Genomic DNA, 18,871 nt, shown 5'->3' with positions numbered 1-18,871 from the left:
TTTGTTACAAAGAGACGCAGTACAAGAGTAGACTGTGTAGCCATCGTTTGGTCCGTGTTTCATACAAAGAACGACATTGTTCTGAATTCACAAGCGGGATTTTGGAGGCTGGAATCCATATGCTCTTTTCACGTTGGATAAAAATATGTCGACGCGGAGGATACGCAACCCATTCGGAATTTATATAGCCGTTGTTCTCCTAGATTGTTGCTGGGAAGCGGTGTCCGGGCAGCTCTCTTACTCCGTGTCAGAGGAGGTTAACCCGGGGACTTCAGTGGGAAATCTCGCAAAAGATCTAAACCTTAATGTCCATGAATTGGAGGCGCGTATGTTTCAGATCGTCAGTGGATCAAAGAGAAAGTATTTTGACGTGAATCTAAAAACAGGTTTCCTTTATGTCAATGAGAGAATAGACCGCGAGGAGCTTTGTGCGAAGGCTACAAAATGCACCGTCAATGTAGAGGCCGTGATCAACAATCCGCTGAAGCTGTATCGTTTGGAGATAAATGTTCTCGATATAAATGACAACGCACCACGTTTCTCTGAGGATTTGCAGTCGCTTAACATTGCAGAAAGTACAGCGCCAGGAGGAAAATTTGGATTTATCGGGGCGTCCGATCTCGACGTTGGTAAGAACAGCGTGAGCACATATAAGCTGAGTGCAAATGATTATTTTTCTTTAGAGACTCTCAAAGGAGGAGACAGTGTGTCTGCTAAGCTTGTGCTTCAGAAAGCGTTAGACCGAGAGACACAGCCTACAATAAGACTCACAGTGACGGCAGTTGACGGAGGAAACCCACCCAAGTCAGGGACATCCTTGATCATTATACATGTTTTAGACAATAACGATAATGCTCCTATTTTCAGCAGCTCTTTGTACAAAGCACGCATTTATGAGAATTTACCAATAGGTACAACTGTTCTAATGTTAAATGCTTCAGACGCAGATGACGGCTTAAATGCTGAAATTCAATATTCTTTTAGAAGTAAAGGTCAAGAACAAGTTCTTGATTTATTTCAAATAGACTCAAAAACAGGTGCGATTTTAGTGAAAGGTGAAATCGACTATGAAGAAAACCCTGTGTTTGAGATTCATGTACAGGCCAGTGACAAAGGCCAGCCCCCGATGTCTGCAGATTGTAAAGTGCTGGTAGAAGTGGTGGATCTCAATGACAACGCTCCTGAGATCACTGTGACGTCATTAATAGACACAGTGAAAGAGGACGCTGAAGTAGGTACTGCTATTGCACTTGTTTCTGTCCTGGATAAAGATGGTGGGAAAAACGGGGCAGTTAAAGCTGTAATTTCAAACAATGTCCCCTTTAAACTGGAAACCAATTATAAAAATTATTATTCTTTAGTTGTTAGTGATCCGATTGACAGAGAAACTCAGGCTCACTACAATGTTACTATCATAGCAACTGATGAAGGGACTCCACCTCTCTCCAGCACCAACATAGTTATTGTTCATGTTTCTGATGTTAATGATAACCCACCTCGCTTCTCAGAGCCACTGATTAATGTTTATGTGAAAGAGAACAGTCCAGTAGGAGCAATTATCAAGACTGTGACTGCAACTGATATTGATATTAATCAAAATGGCCAAGTGAGCTATTCATTTTTAAAAAGTAACAGTGACACGTTACCATTATCTTCAATGGTGAACATCAACTCAGAGACAGGAGATATAATCAGTCTGCAGTCATTTAACTTCGAGGAGTTGAAAACGTTTCAGTTTAAAGTTCAGGCCACAGACTCTGGTGTTCCTCCGCTCAGCAGCAACGTGACTGTGAACGTTTTTATCCTGGATGAGAATGACAACAGTCCTGCGGTTCTTTCTCCATATTCTGAGCACGGCTCTGTTAACAGTGAGAGCATCCCCTATTCTGCTGAAGCGGGATACTTTGTGGCAAAGATCAGGGCTGTAGACGCAGACTCTGGATACAACGCGCTGCTTTCTTATCACCTCTCTGAGCCCAAAGGAAACAACCTCTTCCGGATCGGAACCAGCACCGGGGAAATCAGGACTAAGAGGAGAATGAGTGACAATGACCTGAAAACTCACCCCTTGGTGGTGCTGGTTTCTGATAACGGAGAACCCTCCCTGTCAGCTACTGTGTCTATAGATGTGGTGGTGGTTGAGAGCACAGCTGACATCCAGACTCAGTTCAGACATGTGCCCACAAAGGACGATGGCTTCTCTGATTTAAACCTGTATCTGCTGATCGGCATCGTGTCGGTGTCAGTCATCTTTCTGCTGAGCCTCATCACTTTAATAGCTGTCAAATGCCACAGGACAGACAGCAGTTTCAGCAGGTACAGCGCCCCAATGATCACCACCCACCCTGACGGGAGCTGGTCTTACTCTAAAGCTACTCAGCAGTATGACGTCTGCTTCAGCTCAGACACGCTCAAGAGTGACGTAGTGGTTTTTCCCGGACCGTTTCCGCCTGCAGATGCGGAACTGATCAGTATTAACGGAGGAGACACTTATAACAGGACTCAGACTTTACCCACCAAAGAGAAGGTAAGATAAATTGCGTAAAAAGCAGTATTTTAGTGTGTGTGAATTTATTCTCGAAAGCTGTGGTCGAAAGCAAGTCCTGCTGATTTTTTCTCTGCCAGGTGAAAATACTTTGTGAAACTTTTCTTAAGCTTTGGATTTGTGTTGAAATATACAGTGAGTCGAGCGGTAACAGTACATCGAGTCCCTAAAGCTCTGACAATATACAAAAAGTGTATGTCGCTGTCCTTGGTGCTGAAATAAGCACCAGAGTGTGTTATTGGCAGTCTGGAGACTCCATGGGACAATGTGTTCAACATTTTCAAAAAAATAATATAGTTTCATTAAAAATCTATTTGGATCTTTTTAGTTATTTTCATTTATCATTGAATTACATATTAAAAAAAATTAAATGAGAGCAGCTATAGTGTCAAATCCGTTTAGGTTGTTTGATATAATGGAGGAAAACTGTTAATTTGAAAAATTTTTGTTTTTGCACAACTAGTGAATACTTACTAATATACTGTGAGATGTTGATTGCAGTTATTCTATATCACCACACGGGGACACTATAGACCATGACATGTAGAAAACTGTTTGAGCTTTAAGTGCGCACAAGACTCCTCCCAGAAATTGACGAGGGTGATTGTGTTTCTCTGTGCTTTGTTACAAAGAGACCCAAGCGAGAGAGAGAGAGATGGATGAGACTCCTTATCCGACGGGCTTTTAATGAAAGTTGTTGACGGGAGTAGGTGGACTGGCATTTATGGATATTTTTTGTTGGACATAATTATGCATTTCTCAAGCAGAAGGAACATTTTCGGGATTTACATTGTCACCGTGCTGCTGATTTTTTGCTGGAAAGCGGTGTCTGGGCAGCTCTCGTATTCCATCTTAGAGGAGGTAAACCCGGGGACGTCTGTTGGAAATCTCGCCAAGGACCTAAACCTCAACGTGCAGGAGATAGAGTCTCGTATGTTTCAGATCGTTCATGGATCGAAGAAAAAATATTTCGACGTGAATCTAAAAACAGGTTTTCTTTACGTCAATGAGAGAATAGACCGCGAGGAGCTTTGTGCGAAGGCTACAAAATGCACCGTCAATGTAGAGGCCGTGATCAACAATCCGCTGAAGCTGTATCGTTTGGAGATTAATGTGCTCGATATAAATGATAATGCGCCACATTTCTCGGAGAAGCCTCAGTCACTTAACATTGCAGAAAGCACTTTGCCAGGGTTGAAATTTGGGCTGTTAGAGGCATCGGATGTAGATGTCGGTAAGAACGGTTTAAACACGTACAAGCTCAGTAATAATGATTTTTTTTCTTTGGAGATTCACAAAGGAGGGGAGAGCGTGTCTGCAGAGTTAGTGCTGCAGAAAGCGTTAGACCGCGAGCATGATTCTGTTATAAAACTCACACTGACTGCTGTAGACGGAGGAACTCCACCCAAGTCAGGAACATCACAAATAATTATCACCGTTTTAGATATTAACGACAATATTCCCATTTTCAGTAAATCTTTATACAAAATTCAAATCCATGAAAATTTTCCACAAGGATCTAAAGTGATCGTTCTGAATGCAACAGACGCAGATGAGGGTGTAAATGGTGAAGTAGAATATTCGTTGAGGAAAAGAGGTCAGGATCAGGTTCTAGATGTATTTCAAATAGACAGTAACACCGGTGTGATTTCAGTCAAAGGAAAGATCGACTATGAGGAAAATCCTGCGTTTGAGATTCATGCACAGGCCAGTGACAAAGGCCAGCCCCCGATGTCGGCTCATTGTAAAGTGCTGGTAGAAGTGGTGGATCTCAATGACAACGCTCCTGAGATCACTGTGACGTCATTAGTAGACACGGTGAAGGAGGACGCTGAAGTAGGTACTGCTATTGCACTTGTTTCTGTCCTGGATAAAGATGGTGGGAAAAACGGGGCAGTTAAAGCTGTAATTTCAAACAATGTCCCCTTTAAACTGGAAACCAATTATAGAAATTATTATTCTTTAGTTGTTAGTGATCCAATCGACAGAGAAACTCAGGCTCACTACAATGTTACTATCATAGCAACTGATGAAGGGACTCCACCTCTCTCCAGCACCAACATAGTTATTGTTCATGTTTCTGATGTTAATGATAACCCACCTCGCTTCTCAGAGCCACTGATTAATGTTTATGTGAAAGAGAACAGTCCAGTAGGAGCAATTATCAAGACTGTGACTGCAACTGATATTGATATTAATCAAAATGGCCAAGTGAGCTATTCATTTTTAAAAAGTAACAGTGACACGTTACCATTATCTTCAATGGTGAACATCAACTCAGAGACAGGAGATATAATCAGTCTGCAGTCATTTAACTTCGAGGAGTTAAAAACATTTCAGTTTAAAGTTCAGGCCACAGACTCTGGTGTTCCTCCGCTCAGCAGCAACGTGACTGTGAACGTTTTTATCCTGGATGAGAATGACAACAGTCCTGCGGTTCTTTCTCCATATTCTGAGCACGGCTCCGTTAACAGTGAGAGCATCCCCTATTCTGCTGAAGCGGGATACTTTGTGGCAAAGATCAGGGCTGTAGACGCAGACTCTGGATACAACGCACTGCTTTCTTATCACCTCTCTGAGCCCAAAGGAAACAACCTCTTCCGGATTGGAACCAGCACCGGGGAAATCAGGACTAAGAGGAGAATGAGTGACAATGACCTGAAAACTCACCCCTTGGTGGTGCTGGTTTCTGATAACGGAGAACCCTCCCTGTCAGCTACTGTGTCTATAGATGTGGTGGTGGTTGAGAGCACAGCTGACATCCAGACTCAGTTCAGACATGTGCCCACAAAGGACGATGGCTTCTCTGATGTAAACCTGTATCTGCTGATCGGCATCGTGTCGGTGTCAGTCATCTTTCTGCTGAGCCTCATCACTTTAATAGCTGTCAAATGCCACAGGACAGACAGCAGTTTCAGCAGGTACAGCGCCCCAATGATCACCACCCACCCTGACGGGAGCTGGTCTTACTCTAAAGCTACTCAGCAGTATGACGTCTGCTTCAGCTCAGACACGCTCAAGAGTGACGTGGTGGTTTTCCCTGGACCGTTTCCGCCTGCAGATGCGGAACTGATCAGTATTAACGGAGGAGACACTTATAACAGGACTCAGACTTTACCGAACAAAGAGAAGGTAAGACAAAAGTTACATCAAATATTACTGCTGAACTTTTTATTCAAGAGAATTAGTTATATGTAACTGTTTTACAAACCATATTCTAAAATAATGGGGGGACTATGTTGCTTTGAAAAACGACGTTTAGTAAATATGAATGCTCAATTCCACTTAAGGTGGAATACACACAAAGTACAAGAAGTCAAGTCTCTTTCTTTTATGAAATCTACAATGACAAATTACAGAGTTGTCTCAGGGGGCTTCACAATCTGTACAGGAAGCTTTGTCTCAACCTTTACAGACTCAAAAATCAACAGGGAAAATTACTTTGAACAGAAGCTGAAAAAACTACAGGACGAGCAAAGTGTTAAGGATCCCTCAGGACAAGTACTCAAGGTTACTGTCTGTAGTTTTGTAGTTTAATATTGCAACCGTATCTTCCTTTTTGTTGGTGATATTTAAACTTCTGGATTTTTTGCAGATGATTTTTTGTTTCTGTGTGTCGCTGTCTATGGTTCTGAACGCAACTCAAAAGGCTCACTGGAACAGTTCAGTCATGAATTATAATTATTATTAAACACACGATCTTGTTTATTACTCTTTGACATTTTTTATTTTTGCACTTGTTCCATGTATAAGGAGATCTGAGGACGTTTACTTATTCACAGCGTTGTGAGATTTGATCTATGTGCAGTTTAGAAAAATGTCCACATGGAGACACTGTAGACCATCACATTTAGACACGCTCTTTAATGTTTTAGGACTCCGCCCAAATTCAGCGGTTGATGTGGGCTTTGTTACAAAGAGAGGTCGGACGACAAAGAACGGTTGTGTCTTCTGGTCGAGAAAATGCTGACATATTTGTTTGGATTATTTCTTCGCTGGTCGTGATATCGTAGTTTCTGGAACGTATTATTCAGATTTGCCTGCATGCGCCTTCTCGACGTGAGGAATTATGCATTTACCGAGCAGAACGGGCTCTGTGTGGATATATCTGCTCTTCGTGCTGCTGGATTGTTACTGGGAGCCGGTGTCCGGACAGCTCTCTTACTCCGTCTCAGAGGAGGTAAATGTGGGGACTGCCGTCGGGAATATCGCTAAGGATTTGAACATCAACGTCCAGGATTTGGAGTCCCGCATGTTTCAGATCGTTTCGGGATCAAAGAGAAAATATTTCGAGGTAAATCTAAAGACTGGTGTCCTCTACGTTAATGAGAGAATAGATCGAGAGGAACTCTGCGGCGACGAAGCTAAATGTTCACTCAGTGTAGAAGCTGTTATTAATAACCCGTTAAAACTGTACCGCATTGAAGTTACAATCTTAGATGTAAATGATAATTCACCATCATTTCTCGGATCGTCACAAATAATAGACATTACGGAGATCACAGCAGCAGGAGCTAAATTCCCCCTTCATCCTGCTGAGGATGCGGACGTCGGTAAAAACACAGTAAATACGTACAAGCTTAGTCAGAATGAACATTTCTCTCTATATACACATAAAGGAGAGAGTGTATCTCCTGAATTAGTGCTTCAGAGAGTTTTAGATCGAGAAAAACAGTCTGTGATTCGACTCACGCTGACTGCGATTGATGGAGGAATTCCTGCCAAATCAGGAACGATGGTCATTACAATAAATGTCTTGGACATTAATGATAACGCTCCGGTATTCAGTCAAACTCTGTACAAAGCCAAAGTGTTTGAAAATGTTAAGATAGGAACATCCATAATAACATTAAACGCTACTGATTTGGATGCAGGTCCAAATGGACAAGTATTATATTCATTCAGTGACGTCGGCCGAGGAAAACAAACGAATCTATTTTCTATCGATGAAAAAACAGGAACTGTCACAAATAAAAAAAACATCGACTATGAAGAGAACAACGCTTTTGAGATAAGAGTTCAGGCAAGTGATGGAGCTTCTTCTCCTCTCACTTCACATGCAAAATTATTGATTGAAGTCTTAGACGTAAATGACAATGCTCCTGAAATTTCTGTGACGTCACTGTTAAACACCGTGAAAGAGGACGCGTCCATCGGCACAGCTATTGCTCTTGTTTCAGTATTTGATAAAGACGGAGGTAAAAATGGGATCGTGAACTGTAAAATTTCCAATAACGTCCCTTTCAAACTTGATTCAAATTATAAGAATTACTACTCGCTGGTGGTGGACGGTCCTCTTGACAGAGAGAGCGCATCTCAATACAATATCAGCATCACTGCTACTGACGAGGGGAGCCCACCTCTCTCCAGTACAAGTGTTATTACTGTACACGTGTCAGATGTAAATGATAACAGACCTGTATTCACAGAATCTACCATCAATGTCTATGTCAGAGAAAACAGTCCAGTAGGAGGAGTTATAAAAACAGTGTCAGCATTGGATGACGACATCGATCAGAATGGTCACGTGAGATTTTCATTTTTACAAAGTAACAGTGACACGTTACCAATATCTTCAATGGTGAACATCAACTCAGAGACAGGAGATATAATCAGTCTGCAATCTTTTAACTTCGAGGAGTTAAAAACGTTTCAGTTTAAAGTTCAGGCCACAGACTCTGGTGTTCCTCCGCTCAGCAGCAACGTGACTGTGAACGTTTTTATCCTGGATGAGAATGACAACAGTCCTGCGGTTCTTTCTCCATATTCTGAGCACGGCTCCGTTAACAGTGAGAGCATCCCCTATTCTGCTGAAGCGGGATACTTTGTGGCAAAGATCAGGGCTGTAGACGCAGACTCTGGATACAACGCGCTGCTTTCTTATCACCTCTCTGAGCCCAAAGGAAACAACCTCTTCCGGATCGGAACCAGCACCGGGGAAATCAGGACTAAGAGGAGAATGAGTGACAATGACCTGAAAACTCACCCCTTGGTGGTGCTGGTTTCTGATAACGGAGAACCCTCCCTGTCAGCTACTGTGTCTATAGATGTGGTGGTGGTTGAGAGCACAGCTGACATCCAGACTCAGTTCAGACATGTGCCCACAAAGGACGATGGCTTCTCTGATTTAAACCTGTATCTGCTGATCGGCATCGTGTCGGTGTCAGTCATCTTTCTGCTGAGCCTCATCACTTTAATAGCTGTCAAATGCCACAGGACAGACAGCAGTTTCAGCAGGTACAGCGCCCCAATGATCACCACCCACCCTGACGGGAGCTGGTCTTACTCTAAAGCTACTCAGCAGTATGACGTCTGCTTCAGCTCAGACACGCTCAAGAGTGACGTGGTGGTTTTCCCCGGACCATTTCCGCCTGCAGATGCGGAGCTGATCAGTATAAACGGAGGAGACACGTATAACAGGACTCAGACTTTACCGAACAAAGAGAAGGTAAGACAAAAGTTGGAAAAAATATTACTTCTGAACTTTTTATTCAAGAGAATCAGTTATATGTAACTGTTTTACAAACCTTGTTCTAAAATAAGTGGGGGACTATGTTGCTTTGAAAAACGACGTTTAGTAAATATGAATGCTCAATTACACTTAAGGTGGAATACACACAAAGTACAAGAAGTCAAGTCTCTTTCTTTTATGAAATCTACAATGACAAATTACAGAGTTGCCTCAGGGGGCTTCACAATCTGTACAGGAAGCTTTGTCTCAACCTTTACAGCCTCAAAAATCAACAGGGAAAATTACTTTGAACGGAGGCTGAAAAAAACTACAAGACGAGCAACGTGTTAGGGATCCCTCAGGACAAGTACTCAAGGTTACTGTCTGTACTTTTGTAGTTTAATATTGCAACCGTATCTTCCTTTTTATTTGTTGGTGATATTTAAACTTCTGAATTTTTTGCGGATGATAATTTTGTCTATGTGTCCCTGTCTGTGGTGCTGAACGCAACTCAAAAGGCTCACTGGAACAGTTCAGTCGTGAAATATAATTATTATTAAACAAACCATCTTGTTTACTCTTTGACATTTTTTATTTTTGCACTTGTTCCATGTATAAGGAGATCTGAGGACGTTTACTTATTCACAGCGTTGTGAGATTTGATCTATGTGCAGTTTAGAAAAATGTCCACATGGAGACACTGTAGACCATCACATTTAGACACGCTCTTTAATGTTTTAGGGCTCCGCCCAAATTCAGCGGTTGATGTGGGCTTTGTTACAAAGAGAGGTCGGACGACAAAGAACGGTTGTGTCTTCTGGTCGAGAAAATGCTGACATATTTGTTTGGATTATTTCTTCGCTGGTCGTGATATCGTAGTTTCTGGAACGTATTATTCAGATTCGCCTGCATTCTCCTTCTCGACGTGAGGAATTATGCATTTACCGAGCAGAACGGGCTCTGTGTGGATATATCTGCTGTTCGTGCTGCTGGATTGTTACTGGGAGCCGGTGTCCGGGCAGCTCTCTTACTCCGTCTCAGAGGAGGTAAATGTGGGGACTGTCGTCGGTAATATCGCGAAAGATCTGAACATCAACGTCCAGGATTTGGAGTCTCGCATGTTTCAGATCGTTTCGGGATCAAAGAGAAAATATTTCGAGGTAAATCTAAAGACTGGTGTCCTCTACGTTAATGAGAGAATAGATCGAGAGGAACTCTGCGGCGACGAAGCTAAATGTTCACTCAGTGTAGAAGCTGTTATTAATAACCCGTTAAAACTGTACCGCATTGAAGTTACAATCTTAGATGTAAATGATAATTCACCATCATTTCTCGGATCGTCACAAATAATAGATATTACGGAGAGCACAGCAGCAGGAGCTAAATTCCCTCTTAATACTGCTGAGGATGCGGACGTCGGTAAAAACACAGTAAATACGTACAAGCTTAGTCAGAATGAACATTTCTCTCTATATACACATAAAGGAGAGAGTGTATCTCCTGAATTAGTGCTTCAGAGAGTTTTAGATCGAGAAAAACAGTCTGTGATTCGACTCACGCTGACTGCGATCGATGGAGGATCTCCTGCTAAGTCAGGAACGATGGTCATTACAATAAATGTATTGGATAGTAATGATAACGCTCCGGTATTCAGTCAAACTCTGTATAAAGCCAAAGTGTTTGAAAATGTTAAGATAGGAACATCCATAATAACATTAAATGCTACTGATTTGGATGCAGGTCCAAATGGACAAGTATTATATTCATTCAGTAAAGCAGGACAAGGAAAACACACGGATCTATTTTCTATCGATGAAAAAACAGGAACTGTCACAAATAAAAAGAACATCGACTTTGAGGAGAACAACGCTTTTGAGATAAGAGTTCAGGCAAGTGATGGAGCTTCTTCTCCTCTCACTTCACATGCAAAATTATTGATTGAAGTCTTAGACGTTAATGACAATGCTCCTGAAATTTCTGTGACGTCACTGTTAAACACCGTGAAAGAGGACGCGTCCATCGGCACAGCTATTGCTCTTGTTTCAGTATTTGATAAAGACGGAGGTAAAAATGGGATCGTGAACTGTAAAATTTCCAATAACGTCCCTTTCAAACTTGATTCAAATTATAAGAATTACTACTCGCTGGTGGTGGACGGTCCTCTTGACAGAGAGAGCGCATCTCAATACAATATCAGCATCACTGCTACTGACGAGGGGAGCCCACCTCTCTCCAGTACAAGTGTTATTACTGTACACGTGTCAGATGTAAATGATAACAGACCTGTATTCACAGAATCTACCATCAATGTCTATGTGAGAGAAAACAGTCCAGTAGGAGGAGTTATAAAGACAGTGTCAGCATTGGATGACGACATCGATCACAATGGTCATGTGCGATTTTCATTTTTACAAAGTAACAGTGACACGTTACCAATATCTTCAATGGTGAACATCAACTCAGAGACAGGAGATATAATCAGTCTGCAGTCATTTAACTTCGAGGAGTTGAAAACGTTTCAGTTTAAAGTTCAGGCCACAGACTCTGGTGTTCCTCCGCTCAGCAGCAACGTGACTGTGAACGTTTTTATCCTGGATGAGAATGACAACAGTCCTGCGGTTCTTTCTCCATATTCTGAGCACGGCTCCGTTAACAGTGAGAGCATCCCCTATTCTGCTGAAGCGGGATACTTTGTGGCAAAGATCAGGGCTGTAGACGCAGACTCTGGATACAACGCGCTGCTTTCTTATCACCTCTCTGAGCCCAAAGGAAACAACCTCTTCCGGATCGGAACCAGCACCGGGGAAATCAGGACTAAGAGGAGAATGAGTGACAATGACCTGAAAACTCACCCCTTGGTGGTGCTGGTTTCTGATAACGGAGAACCCTCCCTGTCAGCTACTGTGTCTATAGATGTGGTGGTGGTTGAGAGCACAGCTGACATCCAGACTCAGTTCAGACATGTGCCCACAAAGGACGATGGCTTCTCTGATTTAAACCTGTATCTGCTGATCGGCATCGTGTCGGTGTCAGTCATCTTTCTGCTGAGCCTCATCACTTTAATAGCTGTCAAATGCCACAGGACAGACAACAGTTTCAGCAGGTACAGCGCCCCAATGATCACCACCCACCCTGACGGGAGCTGGTCTTACTCTAAAGCTACTCAGCAGTATGACGTCTGCTTCAGCTCAGACACGCTCAAGAGTGACGTGGTGGTTTTCCCCGGACCGTTTCCGCCTGCAGATGCGGAACTGATCAGTATAAACGGAGGAGACACGTATAACAGGACTCAGACTTTACCGAACAAAGAAAAGGTAAGACAAAAGTTGGAAAAAATATTACTGCTGAACTTTTTATTCAAGAGAATCAGTTATATGTAACTGTTTTACAAACCTTGTTCTAAAATAATGGGGGACTATGTTGCTTTGAAAAACGACGTTTAGTAAATATGAATGCTCAATTACACTTAAGGTGGAATACACACAAAGTACAAGAAGTCAAGTCTCTTTCTTTTATGAAATCTACAATGACAAATTACAAAGTTGCCTCAGGGGGCTTCACAATCTGTACAGGAAGCTTTGTCTCAACCTTTACAGCCTCAAAAATCAACAGGGAAAATTACTTTGAACGGAGGCCTAAAAAAACTACAAGACGAGCAACGTGTTAGGGATCCCTCAGGACAAGTACTCAAGGTTACTGTCTGTACTTTTGTAGTTTAATATTGCAACCGTATCTTCCTTTTTATTTGTTGGTGATATTTAAACTTCTGAATTTTTTGCGGATGATAATTTTGTCTATGTGTCCCTGTCTGTGGTGCTGAACGCAACTCAAAAGGCTCACTGGAACAGTTCAGTCGTGAAATATAATTATTATTAAACAAACCATCTTGTTAACTCTTTGACATTTTTTATTTTTGCACTTGTTCCATATATAAGGAGATCTGAGGACGTTTACTTATTCACAGTGTTGTGAGATTTGATCTATGTGCAGTTTAGAAAAATGTCCACATGGAGACACTGTAGACCATCACATTTGGACACGCTCTTTAATGTTTTAGGACTCCGCCCAAATTCAGCGGTTGATGTGGGCTTTGTTACAAAGAGAGGTCGGACGACAAAGAACGGTTGTGTCTTCTGGTCGAGAAAATGCTGACATATTTGTTTGGATTATTTCTTCACTGGTCGTGATATCGTAGTTTCTGGAACGTATTATTCAGATTCGCCTGCATGCTCCTTCTCGACCTGAGGAATTATGCATTTACCGAGCAGAACGGGCTCTATGTGGATATATCTGCTCTTCGTGATGCTGGATTGTTACTGGGAGCCGGTGTCCGGGCAGCTCTCTTACTCCGTCTCAGAGGAGGTAAATGTGGGGACTGCCGTCGGGAATATCGCTAAGGATTTGAACATCAACGTCCAGGATTTGGAGTCTCGCATGTTTCAGATCGTTTCAGGATCGAAGAGAAAATATTTCGAGGTAAATCTAAAGACTGGTGTCCTCTACGTTAATGAGAGAATAGATCGAGAGGAACTCTGCGGCGACGAAGCTAAATGTTCACTCAGTGTAGAAGCTGTTATTAATAACCCGTTAAAACTGTACCGCATTGAAGTTACAATCTTAGATGTAAATGATAATTCGCCATCATTTCTCAGCACGTCACAGATAATCAATATTACTGAGAACACCGCGGCAGGGGCAAAATTTCTCTTGAAACGTGCTCACGACAAAGACGTCGGTAAAAACACAGTAAATACATACAAGCTTAGTCAAAACGAATATTTCTCTCTTTCTACGACTGCATCTCCCGAATTAGTGCTTCAGAAAGGTTTAGATCGAGAAAAACAGTCTGTGATTCGACTTACGCTGACTGCGATTGACGGAGGATCTCCTGCAAAATCAGGCAGCATCGTTATTACAGTGAATGTGTTGGACATTAATGATAACGCTCCTATATTCAGTCAAACGCTATATAAAGCGAGTGTTTATGAGAATGTGAAAATAGGCAGCTCAATAATGACACTGAACGCAACGGATTTAGATGTGGGTCAGAACGGACAAATATCATATTCATTTATTGAAATGGATCAGGAAAAACAAACCGACCTGTTTTCTATCGATGAAAAAACAGGGACTGTAACAAATAAAAAAAACATCGACTATGAAGAGAACAACGCTTTTGAGATTAGAGTACAAGCAAGTGATGGAGCTTCTTCTCCGATGACATCACATGCCAAATTATTGATTGAAGTCTTAGACGTTAATGACAATGCTCCTGAAATTTCTGTGACGTCACTGTTAAACACCGTGAAAGAGGACGCGTCCATCGGCACAGCTATTGCTCTTGTTTCAGTATTTGATAAAGACGGAGGTAAAAATGGGATCGTGAACTGTAAAATTTCCAATAACGTCCCTTTCAAACTTGATTCAAATTATAAGAATTACTACTCGCTGGTGGTGGACGGTCCTCTTGACAGAGAGAGCGCATCTCAATACAATATCAGCATCACTGCTACTGACGAGGGGAGCCCACCTCTCTCCAGTACAAGTGTTATTACTGTACACGTGTCAGATGTAAATGATAACAGACCTGTATTCACAGAATCTACCATCAATGTCTATGTCAGAGAAAACAGTCCAGTAGGAGGAGTTATAAAGACAGTGTCAGCATTGGATGACGACATCGATCAGAATGGTCACGTGAGATTTTCATTTTTACAAAGTAACAGTGACACGTTACCAATATCTTCAATGGTGAACATCAACTCAGAGACAGGAGATATAATCAGTCTGCAATCTTTTAACTTCGAGGAGTTAAAAAAGTTTCAGTTTAAAGTTCAGGCCACAGACTCTGGTGTTCCTCCGCTCAGCAGCAACGTGACTGTGAACGTTTTTATCCTGGATGAGAATGACAACAGTCCTGCGGTTCTTTCTCCATATTCTGAGCACGGCTCTGTTAACAGTGAGAGCATCCCCTATTCTGCTGAAGCGGGATACTTTGTAGCAAAGATCAGGGCTGTAGACGCAGACTCTGGATACAACGCGCTGCTTTCTTATCACCTCTCTGAGCCCAAAGGAAACAACCTCTTCCGGATCGGAACCAGCACCGGGGAAATCAGGACTAAGAGGAGAATGAGTGACAATGACCTGAAAACTCACCCCTTGGTGGTGCTGGTTTCTGATAACGGAGAACCCTCCCTGTCAGCTACTGTGTCTATAGATGTGGTGGTGGTTGAGAGCACAGCTGACATCCAGACTCAGTTCAGACACGTGCCCACAAAGGACGATGGCTTCTCTGATTTAAACCTGTATCTGCTGATCGGCATCGTGTCGGTGTCAGTCATCTTTCTGCTGAGCCTCATCACTTTAATAGCTGTGAAATGCCACAGGACAGACAGCAGTTTCAGCAGGTACAGCGCCCCAATGATCACCACCCACCCTGACGGGAGCTGGTCTTACTCTAAAGCTACTCAGCAGTATGACGTCTGCTTCAGCTCAGACACGCTCAAGAGTGACGTAGTGGTTTTCCCCGGACCGTTTCCGCCTGCAGATGCGGAACTGATCAGTATAAACGGAGGAGACACGTATAACAGGACTCAGACTTTACCGAACAAAGAGAAGGTAAGACAAAAGTTGGAAAAAATATTACTGCTGAACTTTTTATTCAAGAGAATCATTTATATGTAACTGTTTTACAAACCATATTCTAAAATAATGGGGGGCTATGTTGCTTTGAAAAACGACGTTTAGCAAATATGAATTCTCAATTTCACTTAAGGTGGAATACACACAAAGTACAAGAAGTCAACTCTCTTTCTTTTATGAAATCTACAATGACAAGTTACAGAGTTGCCTCAGGGGGCTTCACAATCTGTACAGGAAGCTTTGTCTCAACCTTTACAGACTCAAAAAGCAACAGGGAAAATTACTTTGAACGGAGGCTGAAAAAAACTACAGGACGAGCAACGTGTTAGGGATCTCTCAGGACAAGTAATCAAGGTTACTGTCTATGCCTATAGTTTAATATTGCAACCGTGTCTTCCTTTTTATTTGTTGGTGATATTTAAACTTCTGAATTTTTTGCGGATGATTTTTTTGTCTATGTGTCGCTGTCTGTGGTGCTGAACGCAACTCAAAAGGCTCACTGGAACAGTTCTGTCGTGAAATATAATTATTATTAAACAAACCATCTTGTTTACTCTTTGACATTTTTTATTTTTGCACTTGTTCCATGTATAAGGAGATCTGAGGACGTTTATTTATTCACAGTGTTGTGAGATTTGATCTATGTGCACTTTAGAAAAATGTCCACATGGAGACACTGTAGACCATCACATTTAGACATGCTCTTTAATGTTTTAGGGCTCCGCCCAAATTCAGCGGTTGATAAGGGCTTTGTTACAAAGAGAGGTCGGACGACAAAGAACGGTTGTGTCTTCTGGTCGAGAAAATGCTGACATATTTGTTTGGATTATTTATTCACTGGTCGTGATATCGTAGTTTCTGGAACGTATTATTCAGATTCGCTTGCATGCTCCTTCTCGACCTGAGGAATTATGCATTTACCGAGCAGAACGGGCTCTGTGTGGATATATCTGCTCTTCGTGCTGCTGGATTGTTACTGGGAGCCGGTTTCCGGACAGCTCTCTTACTCCGTCTCAGAGGAGGTAAATGTGGGGACTGTCGTCGGGAATATCGCGAAAGATCTGAACATCAACGTCCAGGATTTGGAGTCCCGCATGTTTCAGATCGTTTCGGGATCGAAGAGAAAATATTTCGAGGTAAATCTAAAGACTGGTGTCCTCTACGTTAATGAGAGAATAGATCGAGAGGAACTCTGCGGCGACGAAGCTAAATGTTCACTCAGTGTAGAAGCAGTTATTAATAACCCGTTAAAACTGTACCGCATTGAAGTTACAATCTTAGATGTAAATGATAATTCGCCATCATTTCTCAGCACGTCACAGATAATCAATATTACTGAGAACACCGCGGCAGGAGCTAAATTCCCCCTTCATCCTGCTGAGGATGCGGACGTTGGTAGAAACACTGTAAATACGTACAAGCTTAGTCAAAATGAACATTTCTCTCTCTCTACATATAAAGGCGAAACTGTCACCACAGAATTAGTGCTTCAGAAAGCTTTAGATCGAGAAAAACAGTCTGTGATTCGACTCACGCTGACTGCGATTGATGGAGGAACTCCTGCTAAATCAGGCAGCATCACTGTTATGGTGAATGTGTTGGACATTAATGACAATCCTCCTGTTTTTAGTCAAACTTTATATAAAGCCAGTGTTTTTGAGAATGTGAAAATAGGTACATCAATAATAACACTGAACGCTACTGATTTGGATGTAGGCCCGAATGGACAAGTATCATATTCATTCAGTGACGTCGGCCGAGGAAAACAAACCGACCTGTTTTCTATCGATGAAAAAACAGGAACTGTGACAAATAAAAAGAACATCGACTTTGAAGAGAACAACGCTTTTGAGATTAGACTACAAGCAAGTGATGGAGCTTCTTCTCCGATGACATCACATGCCAAATTACTGATTGAAGTCTTAGACGTTAATGACAATGCTCCTGAAATTTCTGTGACGTCACTGTTAAACACCGTGAAAGAGGACGCGTCCATCGGCACAGCTATTGCTCTTGTTTCAGTATTTGATAAAGACGGAGGTAAAAATGGGATCGTGAACTGTAAGATTTCCAATAACGTCCCTTTCAAACTTGATTCAAATTACAAGAATTACTACTCGCTGGTGGTGGACGGTCCTCTTGACAGAGAGAGCGCATCTCAATACAATATCAGCATCACTGCTACTGACGAGGGGAGCCCACCTCTCTCCAGTACAAGTGTTATTACTGTACACGTGTCAGATGTAAATGATAACAGACCTGTATTCTCAGAATCTACCATCAATGTCTATGTGAGAGAAAACAGTCCAGTAGGAGGAGTTATAAAAACAGTGTCAGCATTGGATGACGACATCGATCAGAATGGTCACGTGAGATTTTCATTTTTACAAAGTAACAGTGACACGTTACCAATATCTTCAATGATGAACATCAACTCAGAGACAGGAGATATAATCAGTCTGCAGTCGTTTAACTTCGAGGAGTTAAAAACGTTTCAGTTTAAAGTTCAGGCCACAGACTCTGGTGTTCCTCCGCTCAGCAGCAACGTGACTGTGAACGTTTTTATCCTGGATGAGAATGATAACAGTCCTGAGGTTCTTTCTCCATATTCTGAGCACGGCTCCGTTAACAGTGAGAGCATCCCCTATTCTGCTGAAGCGGGATACTTTGTGGCAAAGATCAGGGCTGTAGACGCAGACTCTGGATACAACGCGCTGCTTTCTTATCACCTCTCTGAGCCCAAAGGAAACAACCTCTTCCGGATCGGAACCAGCACCGGGGAAATCAGGACTAAGAGGAGAATGAGTGACAATGACCTGAAAACTCACCCCTTGGTGGTGCTGGTTTCTGATAACGGAGAACCCTCCCTGTCAGCTACTGTGTCTATAGATGTGGTGGTGGTTGAGAGCACAGCTGACATCCAGACTCAGTTCAGACATGTGCCCACAAAGGACGATGGTTTCTCTGATTTAAACCTGTATCTGCTGATCGGCATCGTGTCGGTGTCAGTCATCTTTCTGCTGAGCCTCATCATTTTAATAGCTGTGAAATGCCACAGAACAGACAACAGTTTCAGCAGGTACAGCGCCCCAATGATCACCACCCACCCTGACGGGAGCTGGTCTTACTCTAAAGCTACTCAGCAGTATGACGTCTGCTTCAGCTCAGACACGCTCAAGAGTGACGTAGTGGTTTTCCCCGGACCGTTTCCGCCTGCAGATGCGGAACTGATC

General features: G+C 42.4%; 2 protein-coding genes across 19 annotated transcripts in view; both read left to right on the top strand.

Annotated features, from left to right (window-relative positions):
• Nucleotides 1-18,871, top strand: part of LOC109642908 (protocadherin alpha-C2-like) — a 167,555-nt gene that overhangs the window by 87,333 nt on the left and 61,351 nt on the right. Inside the window, exon 1 of one of the 18 annotated variants that reach the window (XM_069532001.1) lies at nucleotides 1-2,527. The exons of 14 other annotated variants lie outside the window; for them this stretch is intronic. In XM_069532001.1, coding sequence (XP_069388102.1) covers nucleotides 146-2,527 — 2,382 coding nt within the window. In that variant the 5' untranslated portion in view covers nucleotides 1-145. Of the gene's footprint in view, nucleotides 2,528-2,628; nucleotides 5,678-6,440; nucleotides 8,994-9,058; nucleotides 12,311-18,871 lie in introns of those variants that run through there. 3 more of the 18 variants (XM_069531995.1, XM_069532008.1, XM_069532007.1) reach the window with 3 other exon arrangements.
• LOC138411498 (protocadherin alpha-8-like) lies at nucleotides 12,317-16,554 on the top strand. Its single transcript, XM_069532025.1, has one exon. The coding sequence runs from the start codon at nucleotides 13,248-13,250 to the stop codon at nucleotides 15,678-15,680; it is 2,433 nt and encodes an 810-aa protein (XP_069388126.1). The 5' UTR covers nucleotides 12,317-13,247; the 3' UTR covers nucleotides 15,681-16,554.

Source organism: Paralichthys olivaceus, chromosome 9 (genome assembly GCF_024713975.1).
Source record: "Paralichthys olivaceus isolate ysfri-2021 chromosome 9, ASM2471397v2, whole genome shotgun sequence".
Lineage (NCBI taxonomy): Eukaryota > Metazoa > Chordata > Actinopteri > Pleuronectiformes > Paralichthyidae > Paralichthys > Paralichthys olivaceus.
Note: the sequence above shows the minus strand (reverse complement) of the source record. Positions and strands in the feature narration are given on the sequence as shown.